General features: G+C 47.1%; 1 protein-coding gene across 3 annotated transcripts in view; it reads right to left on the reverse strand.

Moving 5' to 3' along the window:
• PPP1R37 (protein phosphatase 1 regulatory subunit 37) overlaps positions 1-23,669 on the reverse strand; it is a 712,503-nt gene that overhangs the window by 452,711 nt on the left and 236,123 nt on the right. For all 3 annotated transcript variants that reach the window (XR_004540288.1, XM_033954028.1, XM_033954027.1), the window contains exon 5: positions 8,922-9,041. Coding sequence is in view for 2 of the 3 variants with exons in the window: in XM_033954028.1 (XP_033809919.1) it covers positions 8,922-9,041 (120 nt within the window). In the remaining variant the exon portion in view is untranslated. The remainder of the gene's footprint in view (positions 1-8,921; positions 9,042-23,669) is intronic.

The following is a 23,669-nucleotide window of genomic DNA, read 5'->3' on the forward strand; positions in this document are numbered from 1 at the left end:
TGACAAGGTGGTCCTCTGTACTCATCCAAAATTCTTACCTAAAGTGGTTTCAGAATTCCATCTCAATCAATCTATTGTACTTCCAGTGTTTTTTTCAAGGCCTCATTCTCATCCTGGAGAATCAGCTCTTGATATTCTAGACTGTAAATGTGCTTTGGCCTTCCACTTAGAATGCACCAAACCACACAGAACTGTTCCTCAACTTTTTATCTCTTTCGATCCAAAGAAGTTGGGGCATCCAATATCTAAGCGTACCAGGGGGGACAGACCTTCAGGTGAGGGGGGCCCTGGTGTAGAAGTACACGGAGAGAGGGAAGGGGGGGTTCAAAGAGATGTGCATATGCCAGACTTTGGGTGGGAAGAAATAATGGGTCTAAAAATAGAGGAGAGGGAGAGAGATGATGGACCATGGGATTTAGAGAGGGAAGGAACAGAAAGGGAGAGAAGGTGGACACAAGGGATGGTGTAGAGGGGGGGGATAGAGATACTGGATAGGAGGGTAGTTGGGAAAAGAAAGGGAGAGATGGTGGACCCTGGGGTGGTGGGGAAGGAGGGAGAGATGCTGGATGAAAGGGTAAAGAAAAGGTGGATCTGTGGATGGAGATGAAAAAAAGGAAAGATGCCAGACCTCCGGAGGAGGGAAGGGAAATGGAAGGGGAGGACAGAAATGGCAGATGGATGGTTAGAACGGAGAAAGAAGAAAGAAGGAGACCCTGGCAAGCAAGTTATAAGAAAAAAACCAGAGCCTGGAACCAAAAAGATTTGAATAATGACCAGACAACAAAAGGTAGAAAAACTAATTTTATTTTCGATTTTGTAATTACAATATATCAGATTTGAAACATGTATCCTGCCAGAGCTGGTGTTAGACCGCAAAAGTGAGCTAGGATTTAACAGAGAGAGGAAAAGTCTTTTTTGTTTGTTAATTTGTTTACACCACAGCGCCAGTGTGGTTAGGAGAAGGCAAAGGGGGTGAAGAGGCTTAAAATAAACCCACCAGGATGTTTGAAAAAAACACCCAATTGGGCAGGAAAATCGAATCAAGTCGAAAAACCAATTCATTAGGCTGAATCGAATCAAAATTTTTTTTCCTGAATCGGGTAGCACTAGTCCAAAGATGTTCCCCCCAAGCATAAGGAGATGAATCCATCGTGAGTACCTTATGATGAGGGGGCAAGTGAAAAAGGAGACCTCTGGATAGATTGGAGAAGGTCATCCACCAGTGAATCAACTGCAGAAGAGATGATGTTGCAGATATATGCTATGAGAGACGATCAGCTTGAGACCACTGAGACGCAAGGGTCCACTGAGGAGTGTGAAGATGTAGCCTTGCCAGTGGTGTCACATGCACAGTGGAAGCTATGTGGCCCAGAAGAACCATCATGCGTCTCGCAGAAATGAATTGAAGAGACAACATCTGTTGACAGAGGTTGACGAGAGCATTCGGTCGATCCGGATGAAGAAACGCCCTGATAAGAGTGGTGTCTAGGATAGCTCCAATAAATTAAAGATGTTGAGTTGGAATGAGATATGATTTGGGGAAGTTTACTTTGAATCCTAGAGCCTGTAGAAAAGAAATGGTTTGATTCGCTGCTCAGACCACTTCCTGAGATGAAACAGCCTTGATCAACCAGTCATCCAGATAAGGAAAGACTTTGAGACCGTGCGATCTGAAAGATGCGGTCACTAGAATCAGGCACTTCATGAAGACTCTGGGAGAAGATGCCAGGCTGTTTATTTTAAAACGGAGATATTTCCTGGAAGCCGTATGAATTAGAATATGTGTGTAGGCTTCCTTGAGATCTAGAGAGCATAGCCAGTCATTCTGATTCAGAAGTGGATAAAGCAGGGTGAGGGAGATCATCTGGAATTTCTCCTTGACTAGAAATTTGTTGAGATCTCTGAGATCCAGAATAGGTCGCAATCCTCCCGGCTTCTTTGGAACTAAGAAGTAACAGGAGTAGAATCCCCGGTTCTGCTGAGAAAGGAACTTCCTCGATGGCATTCAGCAGAAGGGATTGAACCTCCTGGAGAAGAAGAGAGGATTGTGCAGGATCCAAACCAGCCTCTCTTGTTGGGTAATCTGGAGGCAGGGTCTGAAAATGGAGAGTGTAACACTAACAAATGATGTTTAAGACCCAGAGGTCTGAAGTTATGAGACGGCCTCCGATGGGCTGAGGCAGAGGATGTAAAACGCTGACTGTGGCTATGCCCTGAAGAAACATGTCAAAAAGGATGTGCAGGTTTTTGAGGAGCAGTCTGTTGCTTAGGTTGACGAGGTTGCTGCTTCTGCCTTACGAGGTTGCTGCTTCTGCCTTCTAGGTTGAGGTTGATCAGGAGCAACAGCCTTAGCAGCAAACCTTCATTGGTAGGAAGGAGCCAGCCTAAAAGAACGAGGAGGTGGAGGCTTCTTCTTAGGCTTGACTAGAGTGTCCCATCTGGTCTCATGGGCAGACAATTTTTGTGTAGCTGTGTGATGGGCTGAAAAGTTCATCTGCAAGACACGGAGCATTTGCCAGGTGATCTTGGTAATTAACATCAAGTTTGGAGACATGGAGCCAAGCCAGGCATCTTATGCCCACCGACATGGCTGCAGCGCAGGAGTTAAGCTCAAACGTGTCATAGATAGAGTGAACCATATACTTCCTTAATTGAAAAAGATCAAAAATATGTTGTTGGAAAGCAGGAAGCTTGCATTCCGGGATATATTTTTGAAATAGGGAAACATGTTTGATCAGAAGTCTCAGGTAAAAGTTAAAATGGAAATTATAGTTTCCAGACCGGTGGGCCAACATGGCAATCTGATAAAGGCGTTTACTGAATTTGTCCATTGCTTTGCCCTCTCTGCAAGGGGGCACAGATGCGTAGACACTAGCCCCTGTAGACTTCTTCAAGGTGGATTCTACGAATAGGGACTCATGGAGAAGTTGAGGTTTATCAAAACCAGGAATAGGAATCACTCGATATAAAAATTCCAATTTTTGAGGGGCCACAGGAATAGTGGCGTTTCTAGATTTTTATAGAAAGTCTCTCTCAGAATGTCATGAAGAAAAAGTGTTTGCGTCAAGGACGACTGGTGCCATGGAGCTGGAGGTATTGACTCCAGAGTCAAAGATCTCTGCACCGGGGTAGCATCAGATGTAGGTGCAGTCGAAGTCGTGGGCTCAGACCGACCTGGCACCGGGAGAGTCGGTGTCAACATGGGCATAAGCTGTGTCGGCACCAGCATCTGGAAATGCTCACCCAGTTCCTCCCTTAGCAAGTTGTCAATCTTTTGCTTCAGGGAGAACACTGGTACCGCTGGCTTTTTTGCCGGTACCTTCAGTGCCGCACTACACTCTGATGATGAGGAAGCCGATATTAAGGCACTCACCGATATCGGAGCGGAGCGTTTTCGGGACTTTTTTGAGGTTGGCAGGACAAGGCTCACTACTACTTTGACCCGAGTCCCACATGGAGTAGGGGAAGGCTTCTTAGCTGGTTACTCACTGTGTGCTGTGACACAGGAGGAATCTCAGTCGGTGTCAAGATGTGCAGTGTAGTTCTGGTCGGCACCGCCAATGTTGGTAGTGATGTTGGCTCCCCTTCCATGGCGACACTGAATAGTCGTTGAAGTTATAGAAGGCGGTTTTTCAGAGTTCTTTTCTGCAGGGAAGAACAAAGCGTGCAGGTCTCAGGACGATGCTCTGGCCCCAAACACTGGAGACAACAGCAATGTGGATCATTCACAGAGATGGACCGAGCACAGCGACCGTACTTTTTGAATCCTGTCAGCGGGTGTGACATCGACGGGAACACTGCTGCAGCTAAATTAAAATTGATGGTCAAGGCAGGCGAACAGGCTCCCACCGGGCCAAAAACCCGCAAGGGGAAAAAAGATATATATATATATAAAATTTCTTTTTTAAACTAAAGGCAAGGTAAAAGTAAAAGAAAAAGAAACAAAAAATGACTCAAAAGTCACAAACGCGTGAACAAGAAGGCAAAAAATAGTTTAAACAGCCGTCAAAAAGTGTCTTCTTAGCTCCACGGAAACTAAGAAACTGAGGGACTGCGCGCCTACATCGGGAAGGAAGGCATGGTGCGGGCTATTGCAAATTTTCTAAAGACTTAAAGTGGCGATGCACTTTTGAAGTGGTCCATACCAGGGCTCTGTCGGTGACATCACCTATCAGTGAGAATATGCTGCCTGCTAGTCCTGGGATAAACTGAAGGTAATCCCTTGTCAACGGAATCGGCTGCACTAGAAGGAAAGAAATCTGAGCACACAGTTTCTTCCAGCAGGCTTCTAGTAGATAGACATGACCAGTAGCCGTGTCGAAGGGAACTCCCAGGTAGTCCAACGACTACGTGGGCATCAGATGGCTCTTCCTGAAGTTGACAATCCAGCCCAGGTGTTCTAGTATGTCAAGTAAGGGTGAACCTGGAGACCCATCTTTTGCACGTAAGCCACCACGCTAACCATCACCTTGGTCAAGGTCCGGGGCGTTATTGCTGGCCCAAAAGGCAGAACCGAAAATTGATAATGCAGTTCCAGAACATAAAACCGCAAAAAGTTGCAGTGGGTTGGAAGAATGGAAATATGCAAATACACCTCCGTGAGATCCAGAGAGGCAAGAAACTCTCCTGGGGCCACTGCTGCAATACCTGAATGCACAGCCTCCATTCAAAAGTGTGGAACCTTGAGAGCTGCATTCACGAGCTTAAGATCCAGAATAGGCCTCCAATTTTCTAAGCTTTTCTTGAGAATGAGAAATATATAGACCAGGGCTGCCCAAGTCCGGTCCTCAAGATCTACTGGCAAGCCAGATTTTCAGCATATCCACAATGAATATGGATGAGAAAGATTTGCCTGCACTGCCTTCTTGGTATGCAAATCTCTCTCATGCATATTCATTGTGGATATCCTGAAAATCTGGCCTGCCAGTAGATCTCGAGGACCAGACTCAGGCAGCCTTGATACAGACTATGCATGAGCCCGAGTGTTCGAGCGGCATCGGCTCTACAGCATGAATATCCAACAAGCGTTGAACAGTGGCTTAAACATTGAGCGCTTTCACCGGGTGACCTGTAGAAGAGTCCACGAACCAATCTGACAGAGGCTGGGAAAGTTTGTAGCCCGACCAAAAAATGTCCAAGACCTACTTGTCAGACATAATGCACATCCAGGTAGGAAGAAAATGTGAAATATGCAACCTATCCCTGAAAACAGGTGTGATCCCGGAGGATTGGAAGACAGCCAACGTCACGCCCATCTTTAAAAAGGGATCAAGAGGTGACCCTGGAAATTACAGACCGGTGAGTCTGACCTCGGTTCCGGGGAAAATGGCGGAAGCACTGATAAAAGAAAACATCGATGAACACTTGGAAAGAAACAAACTTCTGATAACCAGCCAACATGGTTTCTGCAGGGGGAGATTGTGCCTAACTAACTTATTACACTTCTTCAAAGGAATTAACAAACGGATAGACAGAGATGACCCCATAGACATCATATACCTTGATTTCCAAAAAGCCTTTGACAAGGTGCCTCATGAACGACTACTCTGGAAACTGAAGAACCATGGGGTGGACGGAGACGTACATAGATGGATCAGAAACTGGTTGGCGGGTAGGGGTGAAGGGCCACTACTCGGACTGGAGGAGGGTCACGAGTGGTGTTCCGCAGGGCTCGGTACTCGGGCCACTGCTATTTAATATATTCATAAATGATCTAGAAACAGGGACGAAGTGTAAAATAATAAAATTTGCAGACGACACCAAACTATTTAGGGGAGCTCGGACTAAAGAGGACTGTGAGGAATTGCAAAGAGACTTGAACAAACTAGGGGAATGGGCGACAAAATGGCAAATGAAGTTCAACGTTGAGAAATGGGGAAGCAGAAATCCGAGGTACAACTATACGATGGGAGGGATGTTATTGAAAGAGAGTACAAAGAGAGGGACTTGGGGGTAATGGTGGACATGTCAATGAAGCCGATAGCACAGTGGGCAGCGGCCTTAAGAGAGCGAATAGAATGCTAAGTATAATTCAAGAACGGTATTACAACCAGGACGAAGTTATCCTGCCGCTGTATCGGGCGATGGTGCGCCCACACCTGGAATACTGCGTCCAGTTTTGGACGCCATACCTTAAGAAGGATATGGCGTTACTCGAGAGGGTTCAAAGAAGAGCGACACGTCTGATAAAAGGGATGGAAAACCTTTCATATGCTGAGAGATTGGAGAAACTGGGTCTCTTTTCCCTGGAGAAGAGAAGACTTAGAGGGGATATGATAGAGACTTACAAGATCATGAGGGGCATAGAGAGAGTAGAGAGGGACAGATTCTTCAAACTTTCAAAAAATATAAGAACAAGAGGGCATTCAGAAAAGTTGAAAGAGGACAGATTCAGTACAAATGCCAGAAGTTCTTCTTTACCCAACGTGTGGTGGACACCTGGAATGCGCTTCCAGAGGACGTTATAAGGCAGAGTACGGTACTGGGATTTAAGAAAGGATTGGACAATTTCTTGCTGGAAAAGGGAATAGAAGGGTATAAATAGAGGATTACTGCACAGGTCCTGGACCTGTTGGGCTGCCGCATGAGCGGGACTGCTGAGCAAGATGGACCTCAGGCCTGACCCAGCAGAGGCATTGCTTATGTTCTTATGTTCTTAAGAAAGACCAAGAGCCGGCCCCCTATCTGAAGAGGGGCATTCCTCGGCCTGAATCCACTGTGTCTCTTCAGCAGTGGGCCTAGAACTGGAAGAGGTGGAAGATTGTGAATCTTATAATTCATAATGGTACCCACAAAATTAAACTACACAAAGTGCTCTCTTTTTCCCCTCCCCACCACTGCACAGCATTTCTTTCTCTCTCCTCCACCCCCATGTGCAATGTCTTCCTCTCTCTCAATGTCCACCATCTCTCTCTTTCACTCTCTCATTCCTTCCCTTGCTGCAAAGGGAGTGGGAAAAGAGAGAGGCTGAGAGGGTTCTAGGGTGCCTCTCTCCCACCCCCTCTACTGCCATATCCAATATTTCTTCCTCTCTTATCCTACAGACAGTGTGCAGCATCTTTTGCCTCTGCCCACTAGCCCCATGTCCAACATTTCTGCTTCTATCACCCCTCTCCAGCTCCATGCCAAATCTCTTCCTCCATTCCCTCTACACCAGGGATGCCCACACTTTTTTGGCTTGCGAGCTACTTTTAAAATGACCAAGTCAAAATGATCTACCAACAATAAATTTAAAAAAAACACAAAGCACTGTAAGAGAAAATGTTAATTATCATTTGTATTCTGGGGTTTTTTCAGAGGTCAAAGCAGATGACTTTAAAATATGCAATGTCACCTCAGTAACAACTATACAAAAATAGACAAATATACTCCCTCCCCTTTTACTAAACCGCGATAACGGTTTTTAGTGCAGGGAGCTACACTGAATGCCCCTCACAGCTCCCGATGCTCACAGGCTCCCTGCACTAAAAACCACTATCGTAGTTTAGTAAAAGGGAGCCATAGTGCAAAATATAGACAGCAGATATAAATTCTCAAAACGGACACATTTTGATCACTAAATTGAAAATAAAATCATTTTTCCTACCTTTTTGTCTGGTGATTTCATGAGTTTCTGGTTGCACTTCCTTCTGACAGTAAATCCAATATTTCTTTCTTTCTGCCCCCCCCTTTCTTTCTTTCTCTCTTTCTTTCACTCTCCCCCTGTCCCCTCTTTATTTCTGTCTTTCTTTCTACCCCTGCCTTTCTTTCTCTCTCCCCCTGCCCCTCTTTATTTCTGTCTTTCTTTCTCTCTCCCCCTGCCTGCCTCTCTTTCTTTCTCTCCCCCACTGCCTGCCTGTCTTTCTTTCTCTCTCCCTGCCCCCCCAAGCCAGCACACCGATTTCTCCCTGCTTCCCCGAGCCAGGCCTGGTGCACAAGCGCCAGATCCACAAGCCTTCACCTCCGATGTCAGAATTGACATTGGAGGTGAAGGCTTGTGGGTCCAGCGCTTGTACACGCCTGGCCTGGCTTGGGAAGGCAGGAAGAATAAGATAATAAAGGCAACGCGATAGACTCACGTTGCTTTTGCAATCTACTGGTCGATCGCGATCAACCATTTGGGCACCCCTGTTCTACACCATGTCCTACATTCCTCCCTCTTGCATCCATTTCCATCTGTCCCACTGTTTCCTCTCCACCACATCCAACATTTCTCCCTTTTATCTCTTTTTACCTCAATCCTCTCCCATCACCATGTCCAATAATTTTCCTTTCTTCCTTTCCCCATGTACACCATCTCTTTCCCTTCCCCGCGGCAGAGGCAACGTGCTTCGGAGGCCAATGGCAGCCTGCTAAGTTCGCTGTGCAGTCTGCTGTAATTAGGTCAGTGGCGGTCACAACTGGAAGATGACCTCTTTCAGCTGGGTCAGGAAGCAACTTAGCGGTAAGGCCCCACCCGTCGCGAGGGCAGGAAGCTGGATCTGAACACCACGAGTGAATGAAAAGAGGCTTCGGGTGCTCACCGACGCTAAGGAGAGCCATATGGGGCACAGGCATCTAACACGGTACGTCGAGGTGAGGCGTTTAAAAAAAAAAAAAAAGTACCTTCGCTGCATAAGACGCACAGATATTTCCACCCACTTTTGGGTGGAAAAAAAGTGCATCTTATAGAGCGAAAAATACAGTATATGCACCAAAGAGTAGCGGTTTATGAAGTAACTGTATACTATGTTGGGGACAACAGGATAGAAAATGAATTTAATAAATACATTCATACATAAATATATATATTTATACATATACATACTAAGGAAAGAGGCATGCTTTGGTCCAGTTCTTTTCAACATATTTAGGTAGATGATAGTAAAATCTGCAACAGGGTATATTGTGTGATAAAAATTATATGAGACAGGATCAGAGGGTTTGAGAGCATTGCTACTCACCTTCCTCATCATATATGCAGCTGCCTGCCAGCCCCGTGTGCCAATGTGTTTGTTAAATGAGATATTCAAGTGTGTTGCTGACTCATAATATTCTATCATGTCAAATAGTGCTGATGCTCCCTGCAAAGAAAAAAAAAAGGTGAGAAAAATTGATGCCCATTATTACATATCATGAAAGAATGGTAAAGCACCAACATCAAAACCACAATGTAATGGTTAACACACAGCAAAAAAAAAAGTCATAGGCTTACGTCACTTGCAGATAGATTTCCAGCAGGGGAATCTTAAGTCTAGAGGCATTTAATCAGTAGGAGACATGAAGGTTAGTTTACAAAGGGATCTAGCCAGCTTAGAATTTAGGGATCAATGCAGTAAGCTTGCATTATAACTGTACGCTAACGGGGGTCACATGATGGATGGTTCCTGAGCGAACGTCTTGGCACAGAGCTCCACTCCAACTCCCCGATTTAACCCTCTTATTTTGGTCCATAACCGGTGGCAATTCTTTAAACGGGACACCCGAGTGAGCCTGTGCAGGGGAGCATCACTGTGGTCAGCAGGGCGGTGATTCCTTTTTAGCGGTGTGTAGGATGCCGCCTAAAGTTATCAGAGCAGCAAAAAGCAATGTGGCCCAAATGTACAAGATGGCAGGGACGTAAACAAATGCACCAGCGGATCGCTCCCCGACGAAGTGCTGCAGGTGTCCATGAAGCATTTATTGCAATTGCTGGACGATAAGCTTGCGAAATTGCATGCCTCGATGGACGAAATAAAGGATGTCCTGACTGGTTCCGCAGCACATATCCAGCATGTGGAAGAACACTTGTCGGCTCAGGAGGATCACGCAGTAGCAGCTGATGGCAGGCTAGACTCTTTGGAAACTCGAGTCTGCCAGCTAATGGAGGAGGTCGAGGACCAAGAAAATAGAGCCCGAAGAAAGAATCTCAGGCTCATTGGGATCCTGGAGAGTGTTAAAGACCCGGAGCTTCTGCATCTAGTGGAGAGGTAGCTACCAAAAGAGCTGCGCCTGCCTGAACAAGTGGGCCTTGTGGTGGTGGAGCGTGTGCAACACATGGGGCGTCATCGAGAGGGCAATGGCCACGACCAGCCAAGAGCTGTGCTGTCCCAATTCCATAATTATGCAATTAAGGCTTGCCTTCTTGATCTCTTCAAGTAATCTAGGCATTTGGTTTATGAGATCACCAGGCTTCTGATTTTTCAAGACTTCTCTACTAAGATTGCTCGCAACTGGTCACGAGAGGGATCAAATTTGCCTTTCTCTACCCTGCCAAGGGTAGCTTGACCCATGAGAATCGGACTCTCACTTTGTCTAAAGTGAAAGAGCTGAAGTGCTTCATTGAGAGTCTGCTTGCCCAATAGTGGAGCTGCGAGGATCTTATTGCTGACTCTATGTCTGCTGGCCATGGGAGCTGCTGCCTTTGAGTGCTCTGGCCGATTATCTCCTTCTTTCCAAGACTCTCATCTTTGAACCTGCGAGTTACTCTATTGCCTATCTTGGGGGTATCAATGGAGGATCCTGGCTTCCTTTTCTAGATGCCTTGGACGTTGGGAGCTGACCCTGCCTTGTTTGGAGAGTGGGTGGCTGCGTGTTGCTGGCTTCCCCTCTGGGACTTTGTTCGACATTTTGTGGACCACGTTGGTTTTGGAGTTTTGGGGATCAGTGCATTCTGCAGTTTTGGTGTTGGTGTCTTATCATCTTCCCTGGTTTTTCTTTATGCTGTTTTTCTTGGTCACTGGTCATGGACTGGTTTATGGTGCTGTTTATGCAACTGGGGGTTTGATGGGGGAGGGGGTTGGGGGGAGTGTGAGCGTCTGTGTATGGGTGATAGTTGGGGATGGTGGTTGTTATGGGGCTATGGATGTGTGTGTGGATTTGGGATGGTGGGATGTTGATTAGGGGTGGGGATGGCATGGGGAGCATCCGTGAGGGGTGGGGGGTTTGCCTGGAGGAACAGGTTTTGTTGGGATGTGGAGGGAGGGGAGCATCCTGGGACTCTGTCTAAGCCTGCTCCACAGTATGAGTGGGTGGTGTGTCGGCTCGGCTGGGAGGCCAACGCTGCTGCCCCATGTGGGCTGTGGTTTTTTGGGTTCAGTTTTGATGTTCCACTTCCAAATGAGTGCTGTTAATATTGCTAGCTTTAATATTGCTAGCATTAAGGTCCACGTTAATCAGAGAAATAGGGCAATAGGAATCAGGATCATCAGCCCTCTTTCCGGGCTTCAACAACAGCGTGATAAGTGCCTCATTAGCAAAATGAGGGAAAGAGCCATGATCCACAGCAGCATTATAATAAGCCAACAAAGGGCCACACAATTGAGGAGAAAGGATTTTATAGAACTCACCCAAAAATCCATCTGGCCCGGGGCCTTCCCAGATCTGAGAGTCTTAATAGCAGATTGCAATTCGGTCGCTTGGAACGGGATATTAAGAGAAACCACTACCTCCTCAGAGAAACGCGGCAACCCGGATGCCTGAAGATAATCAGTCAAAAGTTCCGGAGAAACATCATCTGGAGCAGCGTACAAGCGCTCAAAAAAGGCAGAGAGGAGTGCAGACACCTCCGTAGTGCGAGACACACTACCTCCCCCACCCGGCGTCCGAAGTAGTAGAATGGGTTTCCGAGGCGCAGCAGCATCGACTATGTGGGCCAATAAATGCCCGGGTTTGCTATCAAACCGTCAAAAACAATGTTTATGATAAGTGGCCCACCGCTGATAATGAGAATGAAGCAGAGAATTAAGAGCTCCCTGAGTGGTCAAATAGAGCTCCTTAGTGATCTCCGAAGGAGCAATGGAAAAAGCCTTCTTAGCTGTCCTCAAGGCTCGTTCCAAAGTAAGAATGCTAAGATGAATACGTTTGTTTCGGGCACAAAGAAAGGAAATCACCTGACCCCGAAGCACCGACTTGGCTGCCTCCCAGAAGAGAACAGGATCTTCTTGATGTTGGCCATTATTGATCAAATAGTCATCTCACTGGGATTGCAAAAAGTGCCGAAACTCAACATCATGCTCAAGATAAAAGGGAAACCGCCAAGACGAAGAACGAAGGTAAGCTGCATCCAAATGAATATCCAGCCAAATCGGGGTATGATCAGATATACTTAATGGGCCAATCTCCGCCAACACTACAGATGAAAACAGAACTGGAGACACCAAAATGTAGTCGATCCGCCACCAAGTGTTGTGGGCACGAGAGAGGTGAGTAAAATCCCTAACCTCAGGGTGTAAGAGACAACAAGGATCCACCACTAATCTAATCTAAACCTTAAGTTTATATACCGCATCATCTCCATGAGAATGGAGCTCGACACGGTTTACAAGAACTTAAAATAGTGGGTAGAGAAGAAGAAAAAGGATTACATGAACTTATGTGTAGAAGGGGGAAGAGAAAGGGGGGAAGGATAGAGCTACAATTTGCTGAAAAGCCAGGTTTTCAGTTGTTTGCGGAATAACTGAAGGGAGCTCAGGTTCCGCAGCGGGGTGGTGAGATCGTTCCAAAGACCTGTGATTTTGAAGAGAAGGGATTTTCCCAGTTTGCCTGAATAGTGGATGACAAGGTATCACAAAAATCAGCAAGTAGGCGTCCTTTAGCCCCCATTGAGGTAGTCTGTGAACCAGACTTATCGCAATCAGGATCTCTGACCAAATTAAAATCACCAACCACAAAGAGCGGATCACCCGAATAGCGGGAATGAAGACAGACCAACTGTTGTAGAAAGGAGGATTCTGAGGAATTTGGTCCATAGACTACCAACAACAAATAGCTCCAATCCCCCAAGGTAAGACGTAGGAAAAGATAACGACCAGCCGAGGATTTTTCCAAGACTTGAATGCCCAACGGTGAAGACCGACGGACCAACACTGCAATACCCCTGTGGCGCCCCGACGAGGAAGCAAAATAGACATCCCCCACCCAGGACCGACACAACTTAAGATGTTCAGCATCTGTCAGATGAGTTTCCTACAAGCAAGCAATGTCAGAGCGATAACGTTGTAAAGCAGCCAAGATTTTGGAGCGCTTAATCGGCGACGTTATGCCTCCCACATTCCAAGAAGTAAGCCTAAACGGGGTACTCATCTATGAGGGAAACAAGGAAAGATATTACATAACAAAGAAAGTGCACAGAGGAGAACCCCAGAAGCCCAGCCTCCCCCAGGGTAACAAGTACCATCATATACACACCGTTGAAAGAAGCAAAGGGGTAACATCATGAACTCCAAATACCAAGCATCAAACCAAGAGAAGCAGGACCGTCCAACCCCCATCCCATTCAACCCATAACCCCACCCCCTCCCAACCCATCTGACCAACCCTTCCCCCATAGCCCACCCAACCCAGTACTCTCATTCCAGCCCATAACAGGACAGAACGACGGAGTCATGCTAGATGTGTATGGGCCACGAGCCCCCCCCAGTCAAAAAGCCTCAGAAATACCCCACGCAACACACTACAAACACAGATTTCCCCCTCACTCACACTTAGGAACCCTAAAGACTAACAAAATGAAACCGGGGTCCCACCGAAGCAAGCCTCCCCCACAAGCAAACAACCAAGAAAACCCCTCATTTCACACCCCAAACCTCAAACTCAACGAGCCACACACATTCAAGGGACTGTCAAAGGTACCCAGTGCAACCCAGCCATCAGGAGTGAGGGAAAGTCCCAAAAGGGGCTCCCACTAGTCCAACAAAGGCCCAAACTGGGTTCAGCAATCTCAAGGTGTCACCCGCCAGCTCATGACGCTGTAGAAGATCCAGGCTCTGAAGGCAAGGCATCCAAATACTCCTGGGCTGCAGCCACGGTGTCATAGGTCTTCACCCAGTGCCCGTCCAGATCTTTAGAAGAGCCGGATAGAGCAGCATGAAACGTTGTTTACGATCGTATAGGGCAGAACACACTCTGGAAAAACTCCGACGACACTCTTGTAATGAAGGAGAATAATCCTGGAACAGTCGAATCGGGTCCCCTTCATAACTTATGTTGTTCTTCTTTAATTTGTATTGCTGCATTAAGGTGGCTTTGTGGGCGTAATTATGGATTTTAAGAATGACTACCCGAGCGCGAGTGCGGTCCTCTGCTCTCCGGCCCAGGCGGTGCGCTCGCTCAATTCTTAAAGCCCCATGCCAGATGGCAGTGGTAGTTCCACCTGGAGCCAGAACTCCAGAGCAGGCAAAAGTCGGGAGTCAGAGACCATTTCTGGCAGGCCCACGAGAAGCAGGTTGTCCCTCCGGGAGCGGTTCTCAAGATCTTCTAGTTTGTCCGACTGCTGCTGCAGCTGCTCCTGGAGGGAAAGCAAGTCATCCGCAGAGAAGGTATGCGCAGCTTCAACCTGCGTCACCCACGCCTCTAGCTCCCCTGTGCGCCTGGTAGTCTCGGTAAGTAGAGACTCCAAAGAGAAAAGCTGCCCTGAAAAATGATTGAATTGGGAGTCAAGTGCACGTACCACCGACGCTGAAAGCGCCTCAATATGCGCCTCAGATAAGGGAAGCGCGGGGCCCGATTCCGCCGCCGCCATCTTCGGGTCCGACCTCTGCAAACGTGTGTCCTTCTCCTTATCTTTTCTCGTTGCTCTCCCACTCATAACCGGGCTACGCTGGCGGACAAACCTGTCCATACACTCGTCCACCCTAATACAAGGGGTATGTATCAGTAGAATATCTGAATAGGAGGGAAAATACCCAGGGTCCCGGAGCTCGAGCGAGACATGTCACTCTCCACTCAGCAAATCAAGTGACTCCTGCGGGAGCAATTTTTATGTTTTTATGTTCACAGGCTGTAGTGCACATGGAACAAGGCTCCACATCTGACAGCCATCCACTACAAACGAGGCGTGAAACCATCCCATCCTGTCCTGTGGGAGGCCATGTGAAGTTTTCTTGCCAAAATGAAACCAAAATATACGTAAATTCAAATCGGGAAAAATCGAAGATTGCCACTGTGGGTGCTGATTTTGAAGAAAAATCACCCAGGAAACGTTCAGGAACCCTCAAAAAATGGTGATTTTAGAAGTGGGGAGGGGTATGGCATGTAGGGAAACCACCTAAAAACCCTTTTTGAAGACCCCCCCCCAAAATCGCTGATTCAGGCTGTAAGCCTCTTACTCACTGTTACATGTGCTGTCTGATAGAAACTGCAGGCAAAGCTGAACACAGCATACAGGGAGATCCTTAGCCTCAGGGAACTGGAAATCTGGATTTCAAGTCTTCTGAATGACCCACTGGTCTGACCACCACGGACAGAGACCTCCGCCACTCATGGACACACTATACAGACGCCTGGCGGAGGGACGCAGTCTGGCTTCGATCCCTTTGCACCTCCATGGAACCGCTCAACCTGCGCTACACCCACTAGTGGATGAACCTGGAGTGAGCTAGCTCCCAAGAAAAAAACTACGGAGCCCCGATTTGATGTGCAGGATGTCCAGGGGGCTTACTGCAGAGCAGAGAACCCTCCAGAAGCAGACTTTCTCCAACAGTCTGCGATCTCCTGCCACAAGGATGTCCCAATAGGGAACCTCCACAGTACAAGGGTGAAACTGTGACAGAAAAGTACCGAAATTAATGAAAAATCACTAAAAGAAACATGAGCAGAAAAGATAAGCTCCTACAACCTGGCCTGTAGGAATTTAAGACTGAAGGTACAGAAGGAGCATGCTCAGTGGTAGAGTGTGAGAGGGAGAGGATAAAAGCTTCATATGTTTGAACCTTCATCCAGATCCCAGGCGGGTGGAGATAACCCACTGATCCCAGAATAAAGTGGGATTGTACAAGAAATACTGTATACTCAGTTAAAAGATAGTATGTAAATAGTGTATACTCAAGTCATATGATTAAATGCTCCAAAACCATCAGTAAGTCCCTTCTGAAGAAGTACTGGAAACCATCACAAAACTCTCAAAATCTGTACTGTAACACAACTACAGACACTCTTTTATGGAGAAAACCTATCACTTTACAGATGCTCAAGGATTGTATTATACCATAATTACAGAAACTAACATAAACTGTTCTGAATTGACTCCCCAGTCATTAATAGCAGTATAGAAGTTTCAATAAACAATAAAACATACAGGTAAGACCTTAGGCTGGTTCTCTTTCAAAATGAGTGGGACACAACGCATGCAATGGAGTTCTGTAGTATCCTATTCCTGGCCACAGTTGTCTGATGTTCACCAGGGACTGATTCTTTTGCTTCTTTAATCTGAATATGAAACTTCTTATAGAGATTCTAGTTTGAGCCAGGGTAGATAAAAATCAATGCTTTAAAAAAACTTTTTATTTCAGTTGGATTTTTAAAAAATGCTTTTTTGAGGAAAAAAATCAGAGTAAAGATAGTTTTCTATTTAAGATACATTATAGTCCAAAAGTTATTCATCATGAAATAACGATTAGTTTTTAATTATTTAGCATGATGCAAATGAATTTCATTAATCCATTCGTAATATCATGGGTAATTTTTCTATCTAGAACAGGGGTGCCCAAAAGGTCGACCGCGATCTACCAGTTGATTGCAAAGGCAACGCGAGTCGATCGCAACTTGCCTCGCATTGCCTTTGCGTTCTCCCTGTTCTCCGACGCAACAACAGGCCAGCCTCAACTTCAGAAGCGCCGGGCAAGCCAGCCTCCCACCCCAACCCCCACCCCCGACATCAGAGGAAGTTCCAGGCCTGGGACTTCCTCTCTGTCATAATTGACGTGGGGGGGGGGAAGGCTGCTGGCCTGTTGCAGCGTCGGGAAACGGGGAGAACTTGGCAGTGGCGGCGGTTTGGGGGCCTGTTCCCAGATGTCGATGGTGGCTTGGGGAGAAAGAAAGGGGAGACAGACAGAGAGGGAGGCAGAACAGGGAGACAGAAAGACAGTCAGGGAGACAGAACGAAAGGAGGGTAGGGAGATAGAAAGGGGGGCAGGGAGACAGAAAGAAAGAAAGGGGGCAGGGAGACAGAAGGCAGCAGAAAAAGAAAGAAAGGGGGGCAGGGAGGGAGACAAAAGAAAGTGGAGGGGGCAGGGAGAGGGAGTATGTTGGGTGGCAGGGGGCAGGCAGGGAGAGAGGAAGAAAAAGTTGGACTCATGGAAGGACAGAGATGTTGACTGGGGAATGGAATGAGGTCTGTAGGAGACGAAGCATGCAGGAGGCAGAAAGGAGGGAAGAAATATTGCATGTACACAGGGTAGGATTAATTCATCAAGGGCCACTAGGCACACAAGTACACTGGGCCACCTGCCCCACCCCACCCCACCATGTGCCCAGGCGGAAATAGGAAACTGCGTCAGAGGGAAGCTTTGGGCAAGCAGCACCGCTTGCACAATTACAGTTCCCGTTGCCTTTCTTACCTGTGTTGCTTGCTTGTCTTACTTTCCGTCGATGGGGGGGACTGCGTTGCCAATCGGGGTGGGGCCCGCATTGCCGATCGATGATGGAGGGGCTCATCGCCGTTTGGAAAAAACAATATTGATGCCCTCCTTCATTGGGCCCCCCTTGACCATTTCGGGCCCTAGGCACGTGCCTACTTGGCCTATTGGTTAATCCTGCCCTGCATGTACAGACCCATTATTTCTTTGCAAATTGATGTACACACCAATCAACCCCTTAACTCTTTTTTTTTAATATTTGAATGTTTATTAAAGATTTGGTAAGATATAATAATCACACAATGCAACATTCAGCAAACAACATCAAATGCAGAAAATACAACAAAAACAAAGAAATAAAAAGCTCACCAACCTTACATTTTTTCTCCCCCATAATTCCCCTTCCCCCCTCCCCTCACCCCCCTAGATTGAATTTCCTTGCCCAATACTCTCCAAAGCACCCCCCCTACCATCTCCCAGCAACAAACAGACGATCAAGGTATCAAGGCCCAAAGGATCCATTATAAAGTAGCCAAAAGCGCTTCAATTTGCGCCATGTTGAAGTTTGGGGTATATAGACATGGTGACGTTTAGCAACTGCCATCTCCATTCTCCCCAAGGAGACCAATCGATTGACCCAAGCAAGATGAGATGGAGCCACCCTATTTTTCCAATGATTGGCAATTAAAATTTTGCAGCCGCCAAACCCCAACGAAGGAACTTGGTCTGCCAGAGATGCTCCCTATTATTATGTAACCCGAGCAAGCAACTCTGAGGAGTCATTGCAACACATTCTGCTAGACACACAGACAGGGTACGAGCCAGTGCAATCCAAAAGGGGCTAATAATCCCACAGTCCCACCAAATATGTAAAAAAGACCCCATATGCGTACCACATCTCCAGCATTGATCAGACACTCCAGGAAACATTCTGTGCAGTCGTTCCAGGGTATAATACCACCGAGTGAGGACCTTATAAGCATTCTCTTGAACCAAGGCACATGCGGAAGCCTTATATACCTCCCTACAAATAGCCCCCCAGTCTTTAGTGGTGAAATGCAACTCTAAGTCTCCCTCCCAATGCCTCTGAAAGGAAAAATTAGTGGGCGAGTTACCTCTCCAATACTGGTACACCACTGAAAGCGGTCTAGGAACCTTCTGCAAAAGCAGCCACAAATTCTCCAGGTGTTCCTGGTCACGTGGATACTAAGAACCCCAACCTTGAGCCCTCATAAAATGTTGGATCTGAAAATAGGCCAAATAGTCCCCATCAAGCAAGTCATATTTCCTCTGGAGCACAGCAAAAGAAAGGATCCCAGAGGACCCCATCAAGTCTCTAAAGACACGGATCCCCTTCTGAGACCACCGATGAAAAACACGATTGTCCTTGCCTGCCGGGAATTGGGGCTCTGCCTTTATATTAGCTAAGGATGACACTAAGGCTCCATTACCCAAAGTAGAACGTGCTTGGGTCCACACCCTAGCCAAAGGTTGTACAAAGGGGTTATGAATGCTTTGGATCCATGAACGCTGCAAGCCCGACACCCAAAGCCTATGCTTCAACAACTCCCTGCCACCATACTCCTGTTCCAGCTGTACCCCACTTTTGAGTTCCCCCAATTCCCAGTCAAGCACCAATTTAAGCTGTGCCGATCTGTAATATCACTTGAGATTAGGTAGACCCCTACCCCTACTTCTCTAGCTGCCCATAATAATTTTTGAGATAATCTGGGAGGCTTACGGTGCCAAATAAAACTACGAAGCTCCTTTCCCAGCCCCTGCAACTCTCCTGAAGGCACTGGTACAGACAGCGTTTGAAAGAGGAACAGCAACCTAGGGAGCACAATCATCTTTACAACAGCTATCCTACCCCACCAGGACAGCCATAAACCATGCCAACGCTGTAGATCAGTTCATATACAACGATAAATAGGTGGATAGTTCTGCTCATAAACTAGAGCAAGATCCCTGGGGATATAAATGCCCAAGTACCTAATCCCATGTACAGCCCATCGAAAAGGAAAACGCCCCTTAAGCCTATCAACCTCTGGTGGGGTCAAAGTCAAATTCAAAATTTCCGTCTTATCCAAATTTATTTTAAAACCCGAGACGTTCCCATAAGTTTCAAAAAGCTGTAAAAGATGTGGAATGGTAACCTCCGGTTGCCCCACATATAAAAGAATATCATCTGCAAAAAGCGCCACGCGATGGTCCTCACCATGCCTCAAAAATTCAACCAGATCTGGATGGTGTCGAATGGTCAAAGCCAGGGACTCAATAGACATCGCAAATAATAAAGGCAAGAGCGGGCAACCCTGCTGGGTCCCACGATAAATGGGAAAAAAATCAGTATAAGATTGTTTGATCCGTAAGCAGGCCCGCGGGGCTACATACAGGGCTCAAATCCATTCACTGAAGGTACCCCCCAATCCCATACGACCCATCATGTCCCAAAGAAACCCCCACAAAACCCGATCAAAGGCCTTTTCAGCATCTACCGAGATCAAAACCGTTTTGTCCGGACGGGAGCCAGCTTCCCAAAGCAAATTAAGGGTCCGCCGAATGTTGTCACTCACCTATCTACGTTGTATAAACCCCGCCTGATCCTTATGGATCAAGGACGGTAATACCTTTCCCAGTCGATTGGCAAGAACCTTAGCTAATATTTTAGCATCCAAATTTAACAAAAAAATGGAACGATAGGACCCACATAATAAGGGATCCTTCCCAGGTTTTAAAAGTATGGCCACCCCAGCATCTCCCATAGTTTGCCGTAGTCGGCCCCCGGTTGGAATTCCATTGGCCACCCGGACCAGAAGGGGCCCCAATTGTGCCGAAAATTGTTTATAATATCGACTAGTATACCCATCCAACCCCGGGGATTTGCCATGCTTCAACGCCCCGATTACCCCCAGAACCTCGGACAACTGAATGGGTTCCCGCAAATACTCCTGGTCCGAGACCGATAACTCAGGTATCTGTATCGAATCAAGGAATCGAGTCTGAGCCTCCTCGTTCAGGGGCCCAGGATATCCATAAAGCTGAGAATAGAAGGTCAAGAACTCACGCTGAATAGCAGAGTCAGTGAACTTCAAGGATCCATCCATAGCACCCTTTATACTAGTTATAGTAGCCCGCTGTTGTTTAATCCGAATATATCTAGCAAGTTGTGCACTAGCCTTATTACTATGTTCATAGATATTAAGTTGAAAGCGTTCTCGTATCCGATCCGTTTCTGCCACCTGAAGTTGATAAAGTTCATCTCTTACCCGCTGCAATTGGGCCAGTGTCTGCACATCTCGCCTAGTCTGGCGGTCCATTTCCAACTGGGACAAACGGTTGCGTAGCAGAAGAAAATTTTGGGTTCGCTGATGCTTATATCTAGCCCCCCATTTAATAAGCTCACCTCGAACCACCACTTTAAGTGCGTCCCACAGAATAGCATCAGTCACCTCCCCAGTGTCATTCGTAGCCAAATAATCCTGTATAGTTCTTTCTACAGATGCAACTACCTGAGGGGAACTCAGGAGAGACTCATTAAGTCTCCAATAGCTACGACCACCCTGGTCCAACAGCCCAGTACAAGCCATCCAAACAGGAGCATGGTCTGAAACATGCATCGTTTCTATTTCTGCCCTGTGGAGCTCTCTGACCTGGTTCCTGTGAATCCACAACCCATCCAACCTAGTATAGGTGCTCTGAGTATGGGAATAGAAGGTGAACGCCTTCTGAGTACCATGTAGCAAGCGCCAGCTGTCTACCAAGCCAAGCGATTGCATCAGTGTACGAAGCGCTTTAGCTGAGCTCTGCAATGATCTACGCCCCCCTCCCGAGTGGTCTACAGCAGGATCTGGGGGGACATTAAAATCCCCTCCGAGGTATACCGCTCTATGTACAAAAGTACACAAGTCCGATTGTAGACCCCGAAAGAAAGCTGCCTGAGCTGAATTTGGGCCATATATATTGATAATGGTCAAAGGACATCCCTGCAAGACACCCTTCAAGGCCAGGCACTGCCCTGCCCTATCCCTATAAACCTGTTCCACCTTTAAACCCCAAGCCTTTACGCACCAAAATGGCCAGCCCACCTGCTCTTTTTGTGGCCCCCTCCTCCTGATGGCTCCAAATCAAATCAAATTGTGGTCTGTGAAGGAGAGACACGTCTCTGGGTCTCAAGTGTGTCTCCTGTAACAGGCAGATGTCCCAATGCATACGATTGAGTTCTCTAAACACCATGCTCCGCTTGCCTGGACTATTGAGCCCATTTACATTCCAGGACCTGATGATAACCTCAGGATCCTCCCTACTCGATCTTCCTCGGCCTGGATCCCATTGTCTGCCAGCACTTCTCCCTGCAGTACCCCCTCCCCCCACCCCCCTCCAAGTAGCTGATTCTCCTAGCCTCGAATTAGCCATAGTGAGAAAAATGAGTCATGTTGAAGAGGCTCAAATACAGCATACTGCAATGTCTGACATACATTCAATCGCCCCAACCCCCCATGCCAAACCACACACACACTGCATTGCATGCACAAAATGAGGCAATCACACATACAGCCCATATTCCACCGCCCTTCATGCAACTAGTTTTCACAACTTAAAAATTATAGTCAATAAAACATGCGAGAAACCCCCAAACAGAGAGAACAGCAATGCAAATCACAAAAACATGGCAGTAGGAATAGTTTCATAACTTCCCCTAGAACTATCAGGGAACAGAAAAGCACAGAGAAAGTTAAGTAAAGCAGTTCAAGTGATTGATGTGGAAGGTTGATTCGCTGCCACAAAATCCTGAGGCTCCCGAACACCAGTCTCCACAGTCTGGCCAGACAAGCTCCGATCTTGCAGATCCGGGGGCAGACGACATCCCAGGTCTTTCAGCGCCAACCAGACAACCGCCACATTATCCACTTTCCTTTGTTTCCCATTAATAGTAAAGTGTAATCCAAAGGGAAAAAGCCATCTATAGCGGTAGCCTTCAGATCTCAACAGTTGAGTTACTTCCCGAAAGGATCTTCGTTTTTGGAGGGTAGCAAGTGCCAAATCTTGGTAGACTCCCACCGTTAGCCCCTGCCAGGTAAAAGTAGGTCTACGGCGCACTGCCTGGAGAATCTTTTCTTTCAGCAGGAAATCCCCAAAACAGGCTACAATATCCCGATTGCCAGGACCCCTCAGCTGGCCCAAACTTCTATGGGCCCGTGGCAAATCAATGACAAACTGTGCTGCCTGATCCTCCTCTGCAAGCAAAGCTTTACAAAAGTCCATCACCACCTCTCTGGCATCCTTATAATGTTCAGTGTCGGGGATACCTTTAAAACGCAAGTTATTGCGTCTCGACCGGTTTTCCAGGTCCTCAACTTGCCGTTTCAGGACATCCAATTGTGCAACCGCCGTATCAATGGTGGCTGAGGTCTCCTGCAAAGAAATCTCCACGTGGCCAAGGTGGTCTTCGGACGCTGAGACTCGACCACTCAGATCTCCCACGTCTGCTCGAATCTCTGCCATCGCGGTCTTAACATCAGAGCGCAACCTTAAGCCTTAAGATCTTGAAACCACAACTCAATTTTCCCCTCCATGAGCTGGTCATTCGACGAGGAGCGGCCCTGAGATGAGTCAGTCAGCGTGGTTCCGGGCGATTGCGCCTTCTTAAGCAGAGTCGACAGAGAGCTGGGACCATGTGATCTAGTTTTCATGCTTGCGGCGCCGGGATAGTGAAATTTTTCCAACTTTTTTTTACTCGCCATACAATCAACAGGCGTCCTTTCCAGGGTAAGGCCCACGCTCCGCAGTATAAAACAGTTAGATAACTAACACGCTCGAGCCCCTACGGAGCTTCAGAATTAAGCTGCCATACTTCTCGATGACGTCACTTCCTCCTCCAACCCCTTAACTCTTAAGTGCTAAGCTTATATATCTGCACAAGGAGGTAAGTGTGAAGAAAGAGGGGCAAGCAGTAAAAATCTAAGTAAAACCTTCTGAGTAGAATACTCCACAAGTCTTGGGATCTTTGGGCCAAATTCTATAAAAAGCGTCCCGATTGTAGGTGGCCAATTACTGCATAACCAGCCAATTGGGGCACACATTTTCATAGTAACATAGTAACATAGTAGATGACGGCAGATAAAGACCCGAATGGTCCATCCAGTCTGCCCAACCTGATTCAATTTAAAAAAATTTTTTTTTTTTTTTTCTTCTTAGCTATTTCTGGGCGAGAATCCAAAGCTTTACCCGGTACTGTGCTTGGGTTCCAACTGCCGAAATCTCTGTTAAGACTTACTCCAGCCCATCTACACCCTCCCAGCCATTGAAGCCCTCCCCTGCCCATCCTCCTCCAAACGGCCATACACAGACACAGACCGTACAAGTCTGCCCAGTAAC

Source organism: Geotrypetes seraphini, chromosome 8 (genome assembly GCF_902459505.1).
Source record: "Geotrypetes seraphini chromosome 8, aGeoSer1.1, whole genome shotgun sequence".
NCBI lineage: Eukaryota > Metazoa > Chordata > Amphibia > Gymnophiona > Dermophiidae > Geotrypetes > Geotrypetes seraphini.